Source organism: Furipterus horrens, unplaced genomic scaffold, assembly GCF_987537825.1.
Source record: "Furipterus horrens unplaced genomic scaffold, mFurHor1.1.pri manual_scaffold_6, whole genome shotgun sequence".
Taxonomy (NCBI): domain Eukaryota; kingdom Metazoa; phylum Chordata; class Mammalia; order Chiroptera; family Furipteridae; genus Furipterus; species Furipterus horrens.
Window position 1 is genome coordinate 33,496,412 of NW_028327176.1, and position 21,566 is coordinate 33,517,977.

Genomic DNA, 21,566 nt, shown 5'->3' on the forward strand with positions numbered 1-21,566 from the left:
AATTGGCTGATTTGTTGAGTGACCGGTGTGACTCCTGGCTGATGGAAAAAGGCATTTTGTATTGAGAAAGTCTGAAATTCCTTAGATAGCTTTCCAAATTTCCAAAGTACACTGTGACACAAGAGATCAAACTCAGGAGAAGCAGTTCTTTGGCTGCAGATCTGAGATCATTTTATGGGAGGACAAGAGGGAGCCAAAGCTCATCAATCTATTTTAATGCTAGTGACACAAACAAGGTTTAATCAGTCAGCTATAGAATACTCAGTTTTCTTATGATTCCTCAACGTCCATAATTGTTTCTCCCTCTGTACTTTCCTCTTTTTTGCTCTGACCTGTCCCACCAGCCACATATTTCCAGAATCAGCCCAAGTCCCCTCGCACAGATCCTTCTCTACTTGATGCCCCCCTCCTCTCAGCCTTGTCCAATATTTTACACTGTTTATTTCACAATTTCTCCCTCAATTGTATATGATTCCTGAGGAGAAGGGAAGAAAGAGGACAGGAGATAGAAAAAAAAAAAAGGGATAAAAACTACACATGTGAATATAGAGTATTTTTCTAAAACATTATCTCCAATGAGGATATAAGAGGCCAATTCAAGGTCTAACATTATATTCTTTGGGAGAATAACTTTCAGTCTGACCATTCTGTTTTAATATTTTTTCTAAAGCATATCTGTGCAATAGAGGGTCATCTGGAATAATTAGTTGCTAAATAAATCATATCTATAAAGCATATCTCAATTTTAGACTTGTTTGCTTAAGTCATTCTCTAGAGATTGCCCTAAAAAAGGAAAAAAAAAAAAAAAAAAAAAAAGATAGACTCTTGTGGTTAGTATGCTGGGGGAAAAATATAAATTGTCTCATTTATTAGCCAGTTCAAATGCCTCATATTTACTGTTTTTAGGTTCTCAGGATATACATGAAAGGTGTAAAGTATTTAATATTATTAAATTTAGTTCAGAAAAGTTCCTTGGCCTTCCAACAGAAAAATAGGCAAAGATCATGATTAAACAATCCATGGAATTAAAAATTAATAATAAAGAAATCTATGAAAAATTATATAACTTTACAAGCACTCAAATAAATGCATAGGAAAACAAAATAGAAATGCTTTTGCATTTTGCATACAATATTCAGCACTTCATATCTTAACCAGCAGAAATACAAAGTGGTACAAATATAAATTGGCAGTTTTCTACCCTTGTTTAATAATTCCACTTCCAAATAACACATCTCTGAAAAAATCAGAAAAATTAAACATATATATATATAAAGATATACAATAAAGCCCTAAAATTCAGGAAAATTATAAATAATTAAAGTATTCTATTACTGAAAAACTGTTAAATAATTAATAAAATATAATGTTGTATGTGCTAATGATGAGGGAAAAATTGTTCCCCATGTAGAGCAAAAAAAAATAAAGCTTGGGCATACAAGTTGTATTATAAGTTGTATGATAACAATTATATTTTACATATATATGATATATGCACATATCCATATAAACACATTTCTGGAAGGAAATACATTAGAATGCTACCATTTCTGTTATATAAAAATGTTTTTCTTTTTTAAAGCTTTTTGTATCTTTCAAATTTTCTATAATAAGCATTTTTATAACCGTAAAAACATTAATAGTTTTAAATGAATGAGAGTCATTTTGCCACGTTCATGAATTATCTTACATAAATAGCTCTCTTTTCCAAGTCAAGCCAAAGAGTTGCCAAAGCATATTGGGTTCTAAAGAGACTCAATTGCCAACAATGACATAATGCAAAACCTCCCACAGAGACCCTCTTCTCTTTCACACAACACTGTAATTTTTTTTAGCAATGCTTAACAGTTGGAAATACTGAGAAGCTACAGATAAGAACATTAGTAGAAAGCATTTTCCATTATGCCTTTTCAGGGAAAATCCCTTAGTAGTCTGTTTCTGAGTTGTTTTACTCAGACTGACAAAATTTAAAGCAGAGCATATGAAACATGTATTTATGAGCATTTTCTCTATCAAATGAAAATCCCTTTGGCTATCACACTGACAAAGATCTGAGCTTGTCCACCACATGGCCCTGTATTTGGAGGGGTTGAGAGGCTAAAAGATAGTAAGTGGTCAGGGCCTAAAAAAAATGGTACTTGAGCAACCACTTCTCGTAAAATTGACCAGAAATACCAGAAAAATAGCCTGATAAGAATTTGCAACTCATTGAGAACTATAATTCAACTGTACTCTCTGTACCTGACCAACAGACTTAATGGATCAGCAAAGTCCATAAACACCCCTAATGGTCTTGGCTTCAGCAAACAACCTGTCTTTACTTCTACTCCATTGTAACCAAGCATGCTGCACTGAGAACCCAAGGGCTTGTTTAAACAGATGGATGCACTTTCCTTACAGAAAAGCCATCACCTTCACTGTCCACCATTGCCTTTGGTGGATGAAACCACCCACCGTCTGCTCTCTCTTCTATAAATATAAGTCCACGTAAATCCTCAAAGCGAATTTTCCTGCGAGTTTATGTGAGTTCCTTTCCCTCAGATTCCAACACTTTAGGGCTGGGTCAGGTTTTTCTTGCTTTGCCCAGAAATGAATTCAGCATAACTGAACATCCACACAGTATGAAAGTCTCTACTTTTCCTTTATCAATCTACAGGACTGATGAACAATAGTTAGAATTTGCATTCAAGTTTTAATCCGAGTTGTGCAATATGTGAGGGAAAGAATACAGCAATAGGTAAGCTCACACACACAAAGAAATCACAACTAATTTGTGGATATGCCAGTTCCCTTATTTCTGAGAGTCATTTAGGTATTTACTAAAATATTAACATGGAAATGCTTCCAGATTACAATTTGGCTTCCTCTCCTTGCAGAAAACACTCCATCTCCTAAAACTTCATTAAAGACAGCTGCAAATGAGGAGTCTGGAGAGAGAATCAAAGTAGAAACTTCTGCTTACAGAAATGTGTTCATTTATTTACCCATAGATCAATTTTGCTTTTTATTGTGTGTCAGTATTCCCGTGTTTGGGGGAGGGGGGGGTCTGTTTACGCCACTGACATTGTGACTTCTGGCTAAGGTATTTAAACATGAAAGCTGAAGGCATATCAATACCAGTAGTAAGACACATTGAATTGCTTGATCCCTGAGAAGATTAAATGCAATCAGAGTAAAATGGACTTCTATACCATTGTCTAAGAATTCTTATGCCAGAAGATAGCTCTGTCAGTGCACTCCTCTGGCATGTAATACAGGTTGCACTGATTAGGGACTGAAATGTTTCATGGATGGAAATTAGCCTTAGATGCCACCCCTACGCTTGCTCTGTCCCTAAAATAGAGAAAAATGAGGCAGCTGTGGTCATCTACATTTCTCTTACAGACACAAATTGCCTAAATCCAGATTAAAATAAAGTGGACACTGGTGGCATTTATATTTATTTTCCAGCTATTTCTGTCTCCTGGTTTGACCAATTCCAATCAGGAAAGCTTTCATCAGGAGAAATTTGAAGAACTGTCTCAACTGTGCACTGTCCTCTGGCTGTTTGGATACAACATTGGCTACTGTGATAATACTGTACTGAACTTTATTTAAGCTGTTGTAAGGTAGTTAGAAAAGTGGTTCCATTACAAAAAAAGATTCCAAGTGTGAGCCCCCTGCTTTGTGATGCCAGACCTCCTTGTCATTACCTTTAGATAAGTGATCAAATATGGTTTCAGTCAGAGCGAGCAGTGTACGGCTCCTGACATCCTGTGAGAACGCAGCTCATTGTTTCTGCAGAGATGTCAGCACAGTTCTCCAAGGATGATTCACTTTCCACTTCTCTGCTCTCTTCCCCTGCACCCTCTAAGAACCTGCTCTGAAATTTAAACGTCGAATAAAAATGCTTCCAAACAATTAATGTGACAGCAAGCACACCAAGAGACCTATCGGCAGCAACCCAGTATTTCACCCTCATCTTTAATGTCAGGTTGCTTTTCATTCCAGAGGTCAGGAGAACAAACGCTCTGTGAGCTCGTTATGTGCACACCCAAACAAGCAGAAAAACAGGAGCCTTTCCAAATGCCAGACAATAAACTTAGGATTGTTCTTTGTACCTCGCTGTAATTTGGGTGATAAAACACTTGCTAATACAACCTATAAAAACAAACCAACAAACAGGAAAGCAGTCTCTCATAGTCTATTTTAAAAACCCCTTACTGTGTTCTTAATTACCTGCTGACTTATAAACCAAAAATATCACTCAAGAAGTACAAAGTTATCTTTAGCACCACCTAGCTTCAAGATTTAAGATTCTGAATACTTGAAGATGAAAAAAGGATAAAAATAAATAATAGGCAAGTAATTTTAGCCAATACTTTGGAATCGATTTTAAGTTTGGAAAACTACATGATAAGAACCTATTTTTCTATGGTTTCTGGTATCTTGTAAGTTAGATTACAGTAAAATGTATTGCCTGGCACTGAGACTATTCTTTCAACAACAGATTCTTTCAATAACTGGTAAGAAACTAATTGATATCCATAACTATGACCTCAAAACATTATAAAGTCCTGAGAATTAGATTGTAAGGGAAAATGAGTAATTCTGAGTAATTTTATTATTAGGCTTATTTTTTTTAACTCATTATAAATGAGCAATCTATGTGTTGTGCATGTGCATAGTAATTCTCTCCTACATAGATTCTATCCTTAGCAGCTTTTCTAAGTGAAAAATATATATATATATAAAGGACAGAACATGTTCTCTTCAATTCCTCCCTTTCCTCCAACCCTACCCTCTCTATTTTTTCTATCACTCACAATGATAGGATTAGTACAGCTTGTACTGGGTCTTTAGGACTATAATAAACAAGGACAATTTTCTGGTCCTAATTAGCTCCTGTTAAAATAAGCACTGAACAACAATAGCCTACCCATAATTGCATTGAAAAAACAACAACCCCTAACATTCTATTCATAATGAACCCTATTTGAATGAGCACATTACTGTAGGGTCTTTTTAATTTAAAAAAAATTTTTTTTTGAGGGAGAGAAGAAGGGAAAAAGAGAAACATTAATTTGGTGTTCTACTTTTTTATGTATTACCAGTTGACTCTTTCATGTCCCCTGCCTGTGGACTAAACCCACAGCCTTGGCATATCAGGATGAGGCTCTAGGCAACTGAGCTACCTGGCTAGGGCTTACTGTAGGGTCTTTATAAACTGCTCTATGGCCGCAGGGCAGGCATGGTAGCCTGGAGGTATGGAGGGTTTTCCTGCAGACACTTGCAGGCTGGGCCATCAGCAGACTGGCTTCCCCATAAAATCACATTTCTCTTCTGCAACTGACACCTCTGATCATTCCCACCCTTCATCGAAACATTGCTTTCTTTGACCTTCAAATCTCTGTATTCATGGCTTCGCCTCATTTATTCCTTTAAAAATGTTTAATAATTTTTTTTGAAGGATGGTTTACACATCTTAAATTCACCCATCTTAAGTGTTCAATTCAAAGAATTTTGGTAAATTTAGAATGTTGTGCAACCATCATCACAACGCAGTTTTACATTTCCATGGTACCAAAAAAGAAGCTTTGTGCCCATTTGCAGTAATTCTTCATTCTCATTCTCAGGATAACCTAGGCAACCACTGATCTTTCTGTCTCTATAGATTTGCCTTTCATGGACAGTTAAATTGGAATTATATGATGTGTTGCCTTTTGTGTCTGACTTCTTCCACTTAGCATAATGTTTTTTTGAGGCTCATCCATGTTGTAGCATGTAGCATGTGGAACTCAATATTTCATTGAATGGGTATACCACATTTTGCTTAGCTATCCACCAGTTGATTAGACATTTGAATTGTTTCTACTTCTTGCTGTTATGGGTGACAGTGCTATGCTATGAATATCTATGTACGCATTTTTGTGTGGACATGTTTTCATTACTCTTGGGTAGGTACCTAAGGATGGAATTGCTAAGTCATATGTTAAAATCTATGTTTAACATATTAAGAAACTGCCAAACAGATTTCCAAAGTTTTACATTACCACCAGCAATGTCTGAAGGTTCCAATTTCTCCTTATCTCTACCAACATTTGTTATTATCTGTCTTGTTTTTTTATTCTAGCCATCTCAGTGTCTGTGTTATTATGGTTTTAATCTGCATTTCCCTGATAGCTTATGATGCCGACCATCTCTCATTTTTGTCTTTTTTTCTCTTTTCTTTTTTAGAATTCTTCTTCTTTTTAAAGTTCTTTAATTTTTTAATGTCCCCTTTTTCCTCTATGCCCATTTCCTTATCTACATGGATCATGTTAACTCCACCATATATGTAATTAACTCCTACATCAAAATGCCTTAAGTTTATGGCTCAATCTCAATCTGTCTCCATGAAGTTCCTGAGGTCACATTTTTATTTTAAAAAGAGGTAAAAATAAAAATAAAAATAAAAAAGAGGCAGGGAAGAGGAGTTCTAAATTTACACATAAATAATATAGAGCAGTTCAAGTTTACCTTGATTTAACATGTAATTAGTCAAAGGAGTAGTACAGTAGAATCACTTTGATTCTAAGTAAATATATTGACCACATGAGACTTTCCTGCTCTCCTACTGCCTCGTGGTTAGTGTAGGATTAATCTGGTTGGAAATGCTTTCGATTTTAAAACACAGATGTTATTACTATCTTCTCTGCCTCCCTAGTTTATTTAATTTATTTTTTTATTTTTTCTTTTGTGACATGATGACTGCACCTGAGGCACACAAGTAGAATGATACTATCTCCTCCTCCCTTTCTTCCCTTGGGGATTTTTCATCTTCTTATCTAATCAGTAGCCAATAGGATGACTCCACACAAAGGTTCAAATGATGTTTAAACAAAATTATTATCCATTTCACACTGTGCAACCAAGTGAACATGTAGAGAAAAGGAGAACAAAGCAAGAAACAAAAGGTTTTTTAAAAGATCAAATTAACTGAAGTCTTTTGTAACCTGGGTAAAACATGTCAGATTTTGTTATAAAAAAAAAAAAAATGTTTGGAAAACTTGGATTGTTCAATGTGTGGTGGCTTGGTCAATTTAAGAAAAGCAATATAATGAATACAATTGAGTGGTAAGTTGGACTGATAAGTCTGTCCATATTTTTCTTCTGGAAAGCAGCAAGTATTGGGAAAATATATAGTTCTCTATCTCACTCTTATTTTTCCTTCTCTTTTCCCTTCTAGAGGTTAGAAGACAACAACAACAAAATATATATTTTTTCAGGCATTAGTAAAGACTTGGAAGGACTTCACTTGATGTATTTTTATTTATTCTCCAAACAACTCTTCCCATGTTCCTAGGACATTGTCTGCAGAACCCAGATTTATTCTAGCCTACAACTTAGGGATGAACATATATGATCTTCTATCAGGATGTATTTAGAAAAATGAATACAAGTTGTGCCATTCTAGCCTGATAAGGGCACAGTGCTTATTTGGATGCAAAATGTCATTTAAATTAAACTGAACAATTTTTGCTAATTGCTAAAAAGCTTCACTGGTGTGACTTACTTTAATAGCTGCAACTTGGCATCTTGTTGGGAACAAAATATTTGTGAATGGGGAATACTTTACCTTGTTTTTTAGAGTTTGTGTTTGTGTTAGGAGGGCAGGGAAAATAAAAAAAGGAGGATAGAAAGCTAGGGCATCATATCCACTACGTAAATATAGCTGAAGTATATTATTTTAGTTTTGTAGTAGTGTAAATCTTATTTTTTATATTACATGTCTATACAAGAAAAAATACTCAAGAGAAGGAGATAAGGAAGGAGAAGGAGGGAAAGAAATATTTAGGCCAATTTAATGGTAAACTGACATATAAATGTGGTAAAATCAAACTTAAACTAATTTTTAATCTAATTACTGATACAAAGAAATAGGGAGATACTGACTGCTAGACTTCAGAAAGGTTTGGTAAAATCATTACTAATCTGTCAGCTCTATCATCAAAATACATCCAAATTTTAACCACTTTTCATTAGTTTCTCTGCTGCAAACCTCATTTGACATCTCTCTTCTGTAATAATCCCCAAACCAGTGTCCCTGAGTCTACCCTCCCTCCACTCCTCCACCCCCAAGAAAGCAAGGTGATTCTTTTAAAACTTAAAGTCTTATTATGTCACTTTTGGCTCAACTCTACCTGACCCCACCAAAATGAGAAATTAAGTAGCCTTTTGAGTTAGATGCAAAACAGGTGTCAATCAGATTTCCAGTTGTAAAAACAGTGACAGGGATATAAAGTACATCACAGGGAATATAGTCAATAATATTATAATAATTATGCATGATGCCTGATGGTACTATAATTATTATGGTGATCACTTTGTAAGGCATAAAAAATTCTAGTCACTATATTATATGCCTGAAGCTAATATAATATTGCATCTCAACTATATTTAAAATAAATTAATAAAAAAGAGTAAGTGACACCTATATTCTAAAGAGTGGATCAATCTATACTAGAACAGTTGCAGCCAGAAGTCACGAAGACACTCTGATTAAGTCAAAAGGTAAGAACAAAATAAATAATTAACTACTTCTGGAAACAGGAGATTATAAAGTTCTGGAAGTTTCAAGTTTCTCCAATGTACTTTGTTTAGCTCCATGCAAAACATCTGTATAAGTGAAAAATAAAATTAATTTATCATCGAAGTAAATATTTACTTTGTATAGAAAAGCATGATTAAACAAACATACTCAGTAGCCTATCCTGCTTTTCCTGACTGTGCATAACTGACATGACAGGAGTTCTGTCTGTGCTGCATGAATCCATCACCATTCATGACTTGGACAACCTACCCACTATCCCCAAGTCCCCACCATCTTACCCAATCTCAGGGTCTACTCAAGCAAAATAGCAGCCTACCAAGAAAAAAAAAAAGAAAAAAGAAAACAATAACACCACTCCCCATCCCCCAACCAAGAAAACAAACAAACAAGCAAACAAACAAAACCCTATAAAATAGAACTCTCAGCTAGAATATTATATCACTTACACTTGAGATAAAATATCCTCATTATAAGATATGCCACCATTGAAATTAAAATGAATTCATTGGTTTACAAAAATAAGGCTATTTTAGAGCATCTGTTCTTTTTTATGCTTTGGAAAATAAAGCAATTAAATGGAAGAGAAAGTACCAATAACCATCCAGAAATAAACACTATTAATATTTTATGTTGGTTTTTATCTTGCTTTATTCATTACAAATGGCATAGGCATTTTCCCATCTCATTAAAAACTCTTCAGAAACATAAAAAATAACAACTATCCCTTCCTTGGCTTCCTGTCTCTCACAGAACATGAGCTAAAGTCCTTAGAATGATCTATCACTCTATTCAATCTGACCCGGCCCTTGCTGTGAGCTCATCTTCAGTACCACTCCAGGCTGCCCATTGAGCTCCAGCCACAACCATCCGCCCATTGTTTAAGAAATCCAGACAGTTCCCTAGATCACCACCTTTCACCGACTGTCCTCTGTCTGGTTTATTCTTCTCCCAGCTAGTTGCATTGCTTGCTTCCCCATGTCCTTCAAATCTTTGATCCAATATCTGTCACATTTTTGTCTTCCCCTTGCCCTGCTTTATTTTTCTCCATAGAACTTAGATACTTCCTAATATAGTATATAATTACTTATGCTTAGTGCTTGTTGTCCTTCTACCACAGTGAAATGCAATTGACACAGGACAGGGATCTTTGTATTTTGACTGTTCAGAAGCCTCCCCAGAGCCCAGACTGGTGACACAGTCCTGATAGTTTTTAAGTGGGAGTTGTTGCTCCTTGTGATAGAAAGGCAGACACAGAGTTGAAGTCCTTTCTTTCTCCAAGACAACTGGTGAACATTTTTGTTTCCTATTGACTAGGAATCAGTCTGGACTGGAGGATAGACTTTTTGAGAGCAGACTTCTGCACTCTGCCATCAGAAAGAAAAAAAGAAGTTGAATATCTTTTAAACTCTTTTACACTTGAAATTCCCACCTTCCTTTAAATCACAAGGATACTCTCTTGACCCTTACAACAGCTCTGACTATTATTATCCACAACTGAGAGAGAAAGAAAGAGGCTGTAGGGTTTATTGAGGCCCTAAATGGCAGAACGAGGACTAGTAACCATGTTACTGCATTTCCTCTTCTATATAGTCACGATAAACTCTGGTCACAGCTCAGATGACAGTAAATTAGCAAGTAGACAGGAATTTCCCTCTCCACCATCAAGAAATGTTTTTAGCTTCTGTAATTAGCTTCTGAATAAAGAGACAAGAATCACTATTTTATTGATAATGCTTTCAGCAATGTTTAGCCTTTCTTTCATTTCAGTTATTTGATTTTTTTTAAGTTCAACATGCAGTAGCTGCTCATCCTGGATCTTTGTTTTACTTAATTTTCTTCTGTTATATAAACACTACATTTATACAGCCCACCCAAGGGCCCAGAAAGCATTTACATCTTATTTGATTCAACCTCAAAACAACCTTATTTGAGGTAAGAGCAGGTGAGTGTATCTTCACCACAGAAGAATGAATGGGCTGCTCAATGCAGTGTGACCAGTAAGCCTCAGAACCAGGACACAGACACAGATCTTTGAAGTACAAACCCAAAGTTCTTAACTTACTGGAAATGCATTCACTGGTTTTTTTTTTTTTTTGTTTTTTGTTTTTTTAAATTTTTTGGGGGGGCACAATTATTATTAGGAAGTAATTTATCTAAATTATTTTTATTATAAAATCTTCTAGAAATATGTTATTTTTTGTACTCCACTTCCATTTCTTGACATTTATTCTGCCAGCATTATTCACAAACATTGTGAATGTTTGGAAGTTTCTTCCAACTTCTTTCTCTACTGTCTCAATGGCCTCTTTGGCTTCCTGTTCCTCAGCCTTTGTTAACTCTCTGCCACCCTTAGAATCTTCGTGGAATTTTGCCAGATTTCAGGTCAGAATTAACATCACCCTCTTTGGTCACGATGCTTCTTTCTATCCCCTCAATATCCATATGCTGCTCAATCCCTCCTTTTTAGAGTTCTGTACATTTCCTGAGAACAGGCTGTATAATTGCATACAGCATAGCTCTTATAAGTGCCTTTTACACTGTGGTCAAGCAACAGACATTTGAAGAACAAACTGTAAACTCAAAAGATAGCCTCAGGTGGTTTATCAGAGAGGGTGGTGGCAGGAAGCATCTGCTGGCCTCGCTTCACTGCTCAGCTTGAGCATTCTTGACTGTTAACCAGTCCTTTATTTTGCTCACCATTTATATGTTACACACATACGGAATGGCATGAGCTATGGCTGTCTGTTTCCATCAAGAAGGGCAAATGCTAAATGCATCAATAACACACTGCTTTAAGGTTCCAATGTCCTGTAAATAGATTTATAAGCAATTGTTCTTTTGCCAATGCACACTTTTCAATATAGTACCCTATTTTTCATTTCGCTGAATACTTTTTACAACATTTACCCATTACAAAGGGCTTTACTACATTTAATATATATAGTCTCTCCTGCACAGAGAACATGTTGATTTGATAGGATTATTACCTGACTCATTTTATTTGAATGCAGAGGATAATAAATGTTCTTCAAGAAAAAAAGTAAGGTATTTTTGATCCAAGAAGTTTAAAAATTACTCTTTGGGAGTTTGCAGCACATTGATATACAGTTGGGGTAAGTTTGATAAATGAATATATGCTATTTAGAAATCATTTTGTGACATAAATTATTAAAGATCTTATAATTTTGAAAAGACATAAATCTTCTCAAGTTTCAAACCAAAGAGACCTCTATAAGTGCCAAACTTATGTTGGAGTATATGTTTGTATATTAGGAATCATATATTCATTTTAATTTTCTGAAGAAAAAATAGTAATTTATTTTTTAATAAATATGAATTATAGCTTCATCTTTTCTTTTGTTTTTCTGTACATATAATTTTAAAAATTTTCAACATAACTTGTCCCTCTGAAAGTTAATCAATTACTTTATTAACATCTTACAATAAATTATAACCACCATTTATACTTGATTTTGCTTTGACTTCACCCTAAATTAAGTTTCTATTTTAATAAGATTGTAGGTTTTGAGATGCAATGGAAACTATGAAATATGCTTTTACTTTATATTAAAGAAAAGAAGTATCATTAAAATTGCTTCACCATGATTAGACTTTTTGTCTGTTTTGTTCAATGATTTATCCCACCACCTAGAACAGTCCCTGTTATACAGGGGTTCTCAACAAATATATCAACTGAAGCAATGCAACCTAACCACTGCACTTGACCAACTTCGAGAGGTAGAAGGTCAGGAGAAGCTCTTCTGATGCCACGAATTGTGCTAAGCAATTTGCATACATCATTCCCTTATTGTCTATTTTACAGATGAGTAAATAGAGGCATTAAGAAGCTGTATTTATTAAAAATAACAGAGCCCATAAATTGCAGAGGTAAGATCCAAGTCTTAATGTCTATCTACAAAGCGTGGCCTCTTACCAGCTTCTCATGTTGCCCTGCCTCACCCAAATGTGTTATATCTAGAAAGAAAGTCAAATCTCCATTTTTGTATTGTATGAGAATGCTAAGACCAATTAAAGTAAAATTACTTTCTTGTATCTTTGCAAATCAGTGCCACAACTAAGTCATAACCTTGTACCACCAACCTGTTTGGATTTTCAGAAAGTGGAGTTCTCCTACCTTGAACATCAAAACTCATCTGGAAAAAACAAAAAACAAACAAACAAACAAAATACACAACAACAGACTTCATGCAAGGGCAATGTGTAACCTGCAGTTACAGCAGGTGAGAGGCTTGGCAGTATGAGCATCAATGTGAACCTCTGGTGTCTGGGTTCTGCAGGAAGCAGGCCGATGCCCCACATATCTGGCTGACTTCTTCTGACTCATGTTCAGGGTCCCCCAAGGTACTGGAACAGAACCTCCCAGAACCTCAGGAAGCCCATTCATCCATATATCCAGCAAAAACATGTAATGTTTCAACTACATCTTAGGCACTAGAGTGAGGATTGGATATACAGAGATAAGCTATAAGATGAACAAGCTTGGATAGCCTAATGTACAGCATGGTAATTAGAGTTAAAAATACTGTATTGTATACTTGAAATTTGATAAGAGAGCAGATCTTAAGTATAATCACCACATGCACATAAAAAAGGGTAACTGTGAGGTGATAGATGTGTTAACTTGATTATGGTAATCATTTAATAATGTATACATATATGTTAAACCATCACATTGTCGTCAACAGCCATCCGTCTCGAGAGACGATGGTGTAGCTTCTAAAGAGTCTATCTGCACCGCCGAGAATGGCTGTGCAGTCCGACTCGGGAGTGACACGGTATCTGTCTCCTCCCGTATTGAATCGACATCTTGCGATGACGCTGGAGTGTCCTCTCCAGTGAAGCTGAAGCTACAGAGCCTGGGCAGGGTGATATGCAGGGTCTGCTGTTGCCCATGCAGCAGACCCCCCCTCTCTTCGCAGCTGAAGGATCCAAGGGAAAGACGGAGTCAATACAGCTTGGCTTCAGGTGCGCCGCAGGAGTTGCCGGTGTTGACTACAACGTCAAACCGCCTTAGGGACTCCGGCTCCGGATTTTCTGTCGGGGTTTACTCCCTTAGCCTTTCCCCTGAAGAGGTATGCCGCAAGGCAGCGGAGGTTTTTAGGAATCAGAGTTTTCCTTCTCACATTGTACACCTTGATATATACTGCTTACATTTATAATTGTAAAATTGTGCCTCAATAAAGCTGGGGGGGATAAAGTTTCTGACTTTGGAAAATTCAAAATTGTGTGTGCATGCACACTTGTCTAAAATAAACATTGCAAGATACAATACTTTATGTAATTTGAAATCATTATTATGAGTGATTATCAAGTGTTTGGTGATCATTCTTGTCAACATCTATACTAGTACTTTTACCTTCCACATTAGATAATGAAACTGAGTTTTAGAGATGTCAGTGATTTCCACAGCAAAAAGTGACAAATCCAGGATTAGAAGCATCTCAGGTTTCTTTGACAACAAAGACAAGGTTCCTAACACACCAGGGAAGAGCAGGTTCAGGAAAGGCTTCATAGACAACATTGAGATTAAAATATGTCTTCGATCCTATTTTTCCCAGTTTGCTTCATCATCCCAGCCTCAACTTAACATGGACCGCCTGAGTCTCAAAACAACTTAGGTGGATAAATTTCTCTTTCCTTTTTCAGAATCTATTTTCATTCCATTTAGCAAATGAAAACAGGACTTTTCTCTATCACAATGATCAACTATAACTTATACTTTAGAGCCTCCACTTTTCCTAGCTTATGCCTTAACAGTTCCCAATAATTACCCATCAGCTGTTTAGACACATAGCCCTAGAGGCTGGATTAGTCTTCTATTTGCTCCATTAGGAAAACTCTATGGTACAGTAACATGAGCTACAGCACCAATATGCCTTTATAAAATGAGATTCTATAGAAATAATTTTACTTTTCCCAAAACAGCGTCATCCCTCCTGCTGATGCATCATCTGAAGACTATCTCAGGTACTTCCACATCAATTAAAAACCAAAATGCTTGACATGCAAACACTGTCGTAGTTGCCTCACCTCAGGCAGGGCTGTTATTATATTCCTGTAGTGCTTTGTAAAGGCCTCCTTATATTTGCAGAGACTAGAAAAGGGTTTTTTTCATCTGTCCATCACTGAAATTCCTCTTAATTATTATTTGTATTATTCCTTAAGGCTTTCACTCCCCACAGATTCTGTGACAGTATTGATATTATAATGTACATAGCATATGTTTTTCAAGAGTCTGAGGGTGCCATGTATAAAGTCTAATTAAATTTCTCCCAAAAGGCACTGAAATGCTACAAACTAAACAGAATGTCTTTGCCACAGCTTGTATAAGTTAGAAAAGTATGTCATTTGCAAGGAAAAGCTGCTGGTTCTATTTTACCTTTGGTGTTTTGAACACTACACCTGCCCTGCTAAATTCAGGGTTAGATCTTTGCACAGGCAGAGTTAGTGGCGACCTACACAGTGTGTTCTGGGACACCAGAAATAATCATCTTATTACAAACATATCTTCATAGGGTACTCAATGTGCCACTTTCCTTCTTCAAATTCTAGCCAAGAGAAATACGAATGGTTAAACTATAAAGAGTGAGGGATTGTCCATAGATATTTTTTTAACAAACTAAGGCTTTTACTCTTCCAATTAATATATTAGAAGGCTTTAAGGCAGTGGTTCTCAACCTTCCTAATGCTGCGACCCTTGAATACAGTTCCTCATGTTGTGGTGACCCCCAACCATAACTAAAGCATAGTGATTAATCACAAAAACAATATGTAATATATATGTGTTTTTCGATGGTCTTAGGCGACCTCTGTGAAAGGGTCATTCGACCCCCAAATGGGTCACAACCCATGGGTTGAGAACCACTGCTTTAAAGCATTAAATATCGAATTCTGATCTTTTGGTTTTCAAAGCAATGAAAATTTTGATCAAGAGATTTCTGTGTAGCAGAAGAAGGTTCAGCCTAATTTTACTTGATGGAGGCAAGATGAGAACACCAGCATCAGCATAGAAGGTTTAGATCCAAGAATTCCCAACTTTAGAGAAGATACAACTCTTCTAGAGATTGTAAAATCACTTATTCTTGGACCTCATCCCCAATGGGCCTCACTTAGTCAGCTAGAAGTGGCATTTGGAAAGCTTCATTTTTAACAAATACCCAGCAGATTCTGGTCCGTGAAGCACTTACTGAGAAATGATGCATAGGGATAATAAGCCAAGATAGAGCTGATGGAAGTCAGAGAGAGAAGACAGGTCTAAGACACTTTTATCTGTTTCACAGTGTCCCCTAGAGCTAGTGTTGCTAGCATACTCTTTTTTTTTGGTTTTTCAATTACAGTTGTCCCCTTTTCCCCTAATTTCTCTCCCCCATAGCATACTCTTTTTATTTAAATTGTTCATCCTGTATTTCTGCTAACTGAAATGCCATCCACACACTGTATTTTTCCTATCTCCAAAACAAATCTTTTTGTTTTCCCTATAAAATCACTTAGTCTTGACAAACTGCTGCTTATTCTCACGTATCTCTGTCTTTTAGATTCCTAGGTTTTTCAAGGTGTCTGGCTCTTTCAGATAAATGAATTCCCAGGCTCTCTTTTTTTGCCTCTTAGAAATTGGTTCTTTGTTCAATTATTAGCTTAATTCCACCTGTTGTTTTTGAGCACATTGACCTATCCATGATATCTGGTTAAAAAAAAAAAAAGTACCCATTCCAACCCAAATCCAATGGAGACTTTGCATTACAGGGTGACAGAATTTAACATAAATAGTCAAATTTAGACATATAATATATGAGAGAAAACTAAAAACACATCATCTTGACTTAGAATTGTCTTTCTTCTTCTGTTTTGCTTAGGCTAATTTCAATTCGAGTTGCATTTATTTAGGACATATGGTAATTGTTGCAGTATGGGTGATTCCAACTCATTCTGGGTTCCAGAAGAAAATAAATCTAGAATTTTCAAAAGCAGATGCATAATTCACTTATGTATAATTGAGAAATCACAATGTATATGCATACCAATATGGAGTACTTTATTTTTGTACTGGAATTTTTTGTATATCAAAATAAAATTATAAGTTAAAATTTTAAGAATATTTGTATTATTTTATAATTTTTAAAAATTTTGGTTGGCAGGAATAATCTACAACCAGTCTCCCAATAGCAAAATTTCTCCTTTCTGGATCTATACAGGTGAGAGTCTCAATGGCATTGATCTCCGGGAAAACCACTACTTCCATAATGAAAAAGTATTTTGATCATTAATTTCATTAGTTCACACTTTAATAAAGAAGTTTTTAAGGGTCTCCTACTATGGATCAGGCAATGTGCTTAGAGGTTAGGAATACAATATGAACAAACAGATCCTCTTGTAACTTACAGACTATTTTGGCAGAGAGATGACAAACACACAGTCACACAAAGCAATTATTTAAATAACCTTTAAATGCTAACGGGATCTTTAAATTCAAAGAAAATATCTTTGCATTTTATATTTGCAAATCAAACTACATGTCTTTTATCTCTCTCCAAAAAAGAAAATAATTATAACATGGATTAAAGAATGGCATGCTTTCCTCTTCAGAGAAACTTGTATAAGCAATCTAGCAGAAAAGTTATCCCAAATCTCTAGCTTAGAGATGAACTCTTGACAATCCAAAAATTAAGATATTCTATATAGCAAGTAAACCCAAGGTGGCAGAGGAGTAAGTGGGAGCTACACCAACCTCCTTCCAGTAACACTCTGGAATTACAACTTAATTGTGGAGAAATCATCCAGAATAACCAATTAAACAATAGCTGGGGAGAAGCTTTATAACCATGGACAGACAGAAGAAAGTGTTTCACCATAGCGTGATGGTACAGAGCACAGAGGAGACATGAGAGGGTTGCCTGGGCTCCCACCAGTGGCAGCTGAAGTGCTGGAGGGAAACTTCAGTGGACAAGGGGTTCTTCTTAAGAAGTGTGGGGTCCAACCCCCAAGCTGGGCTCTCCAACCCATAAGCATCAGAGCCAGAAAGAAATCCAGGTAATATCCAATGGTGAAAAGTGGCACAGTTTCTGCTTCCCAGGGAGAGACAGCTGGAGTCACAGAAAGCCTTTTAAAGGGCCAATGCATAAAATTTAATTTGCAGCCATTTACTCTGGGTTCCAGCAAAGGGGGGTGGGCAGAGTAGACTAGAGATGCTTGAGGAGAGTTTGGGGATGGTGGCTTTGGGGAGAGAACTGAAGGAACAGCCAATAGGATCCCCATGTTGAGTCATCCCCCATACAGCAGAAACCAAGGGGCATCAGCCTGAGGGGAGGCAATAGACCTGCCCACAGGAATTACTGTGCCCTACTCTGTGGTCCTTAAGCCTGACTACAGATTACAGATTGACTAGATTAACAACTCTGGGTCTCTGGTAGTCTCAAACAGGCTGCCTAGGACCAGACTGGGACACCATCTGACAACACCAGGAGTGGATCCAGAAAGAGAAGAAAGTAGTAAATATTAGATACTATTGAGACATATTCCACCATGATCTTCTTCATGATTTGGTTATTTTCTCTTCTGCAGAGCTTTTTAACATTCATTTATTGTTCTTTAAGTTTGTGCATATTAAGTCATCAGTTTTTATTACAGTTTATTTCAAATTTCATATCTTGCTTCTCCTTTTTCTTACTCCATTTTACCTTCTTATTTTCTCTTCTTATTTTCATCTTAAATTCTATTTTCTCTCTTCCTATGACTTGTTTCCATTCCACACTCTAACTATTTCTCCCCTCTCTAGCCTCTCAAAATCATTTTTCTTGTCACCAGTCATCTCACATTCATTTCCCCATTTTTAAAATGCCCTTATTCTCTTGTCACCTTTATCTATCTTAGTCCATTGGATGTGGATATAGTAGTTGTTATATTTCTTCAATTGTATTCCTAGGTCAACACTATTTTTGTATTTTAAATCTCAAATTTTACCATTCCAACCTCCTACTCCATTTTGCCTTCCACCTGTCCTTTTGTTTGTTTTGTTTTAAATTTTACTTTTTTCTCCTGTCTTAGCCTGGTTTTCATTCCTTAATCTTAATATTCCTGCTCCTCTATCATCTCAAATCACTCCCTTTTCCTCTAGATATCTCTTAGGCGTTTCTTTCTTTCTTTTTATCCCTCCTATTCCCATCCCACCTATATCAGTCTTTTCTAATTGGTTGTCAATAGTGTTGTAGTGGATCTTTTTCTCCAATTTAGTTTTTTTTTTCTTTTCTTCTCTCTCTCTCTCTCTCTCTCTCTCTCTCTCTCTCTATATATATATATATATATATATATATATATATATATATATATATATATAAATTTCTTAAATTTTACTTCATTCCACTTTCTTCTCTCTCTTTTTTAGTTATAATGTAAAGTTTACTTTTTTTCTCTCATTGCCTTGTCCATATTCCCTACTGGTATTACTGCTTCTCCTTTTACCCCCTCAAAATCATTTTTACTTCAATTAGTTTTCTCACATTCATTTTTACTTTCTTATAATAGTCTCAATCTCTTTAGACCTTTATCAGCACTAGTTCATTTGCTGTAGATAGTGTGATTGTGAGTGGAGGTTATTTTTGCAGGTGTTGGTTTCTTTCCTGGGCTTCTTTGTTTTGTTATGGAAGCACCTTAAACAAAACCATAAAATAACAGCATACAAGATGTGGTGGGCATAGTGACTCAGTCAGCATGCTGGATGGAAGGGCCCACCAAAGAATGACCCAACAACAAGCAAAACCCAATTACAACCAGAGAGCCCACATAAATGGCATAAAAGACATCCCAAAGGCATCAATTTCAGGAGATCAAGGAGCCTTCACCACTGAATCCCATAGACCTTCTATGACAGAGGTCACACCGTGAATACAGGGAGTCAAAGCAGACTAACTTAAGAAGCAGAAACAAATAAAAGGAGTCACTTAAAATACGGAGACAAAGAAACAATCTCCAATCAAAAGGAAAGAAGGAATCCCCAGAAAGAGTGCTAAATGAAATAGAGGCAAACAAACTCTCACACACTGAGTTCAAAATAATGGCTATAATGATGCTCAATGAGCTCAGTGAGAACTACAAAAAAATCAAAGGAAGCTACACTAGCATGAAAAAGGACATAGAAACTATCAATAAGAGCCAGAAGGAAATGAAAGATATGATAGCTGAAATAAACAGAGTAGAATGAATTAAAATCAGGCTAGATGAAGCAGAGGATCAGATCAGCAAGCTAGAGAACAAGGTAGAAAAAAATTCCCAGACACAGCAAAAAAATGAGAAAAGACTGAAAAAGAATGAAGAGAGATTAAGGAAGCTGTAGGACAATGTGAAACACAATAATATCCATATTATAGGAAAACCAAAAGGAGAAGAAGAGGAACAAGGGATAAAAAATATGTTTGAAAAAGTAATGACAGAAAACTGACTTGATGAGAGAAAAATTCACATAAGTCCAGGAAGTACAGAGGGCCCCAATCAAGATGAACCTAAAGATGCCCACTTCAAGACACATCATAATTAAAATGTCAAAATTCAAAGGCAAAAAGAGAATCATAAAGGCAGTGAGGGAGAAACAGCTAGTAACATACATCAGAGCTCCATTAAGGCTATCAGCTGATTTCACAACAGAAATACTACCAGCCAGAATGGAATGGCAAGAAATATTTAAAGTAATGAAAAGCAAAGGTCTGTAACCAAGAAGACTCTACCCAGCAAGGCTCTTATTTAAAATGGTAGGTGAAGTAAGGAGTTTTTCAGACAAAAGAAGGCCAAAAGAATACATCTCCACCAAACCAACATTATAAGAGATGCTAAAGGGACTGCTTTAAGAAGATGAAGAAAAAAGAGGGAGAGTGAGAAAGGAACACAGGGGAAAAGGGAAAAAATGGAAAAGAATAAGTACCTATCAAGAATAACCTTAAATGTAAATGGATTAATTACGCCAATAAAAATATATAGGGTACTTAAAAGAATAAGAAAACATGACCTACATATATGCTATCTACAAGAGACCCACCTCAGAATAAAAGAGCTTACACAGACTAAAAGTGAAGGGTTGGAAAAAAATATTCCAAGCAAATGGACATGGGAAACAACAACAACAAAAAAAGCTGGCTTAGACATACTGATATCCAACAAAATAGATTTCAAAACAAAACCCATAAAAAGAGACAAAGCATACTTCATAATACTTAAGGGAACAATGCATCAAAAAGATATAACACTTGTAAACATATATGAACCCAACACAGGAGCACAAATATATAAGGAAAATCTTGGAGGACTTCAATAAAGATATCAACAATAACACATTCATAGTAGAGGATTTTAACACACCGTGGTCAACAATGTATAGATATTCCAAGCTAAGAATCAACAAGGATGTCATGGCATTGAACAATACTCTAGATCAAAAGGACATGATTGATATAGATAGAACCCTTCATCCCAAAGAAGCAAAATGCACATTTTTTTCACATGCACATGGAACATTCTCAAAGATAGACCACATGGTAGGACACAAAACAAGTCTCAGCAAATTCAAGAAAACTGAAATCATATCAAGCATCTTCTTGGATCACAATGGCTTGAAACTAGAAGCTAATCTCAAGGAAAAAACTCAAAAACATTCATAATGATGGAGATTGAATAACATTCTATTAAATAAAGAATGGATTAACAATGATACCGAGGAAGAAATCAAAAGGTTTCTGGAAAAAACTGAAAATGAACACAGAACAGCTTAAAACATATGGGACACAGCAAAGGCAGTCCTGAGAGGGAAGTTTATAGCAACACAGGCTTATATTAAAAAGATAGAAAAATTTCAAATAAACAACCTAACTCAACATCTATAAGAACTAGAGGAACACAACAAACAAAGCCCAGAGTGAGGGTTTGATCTCCAAAATAGATAAAGAACTCATACAACTGAAAACCAGGAAGACAACCAATCTTATTAAAAAAT

The 21,566-nt window shown here is 35.9% G+C and overlaps 1 protein-coding gene across 1 annotated transcript in view; it reads right to left on the reverse strand.

Moving 5' to 3' along the window:
* Positions 1-3,718: 3,718 nt before the first annotated feature.
* LOC150005953 (histone H3.3A-like) overlaps positions 3,719-21,566 on the reverse strand; it is a 52,494-nt gene continuing 34,646 nt past the window's right edge. The window contains exon 2 of the mRNA XM_090280732.1: positions 3,719-3,862. Coding sequence (XP_090136858.1) covers positions 3,719-3,862 — 144 coding nt within the window. The remainder of the gene's footprint in view (positions 3,863-21,566) is intronic.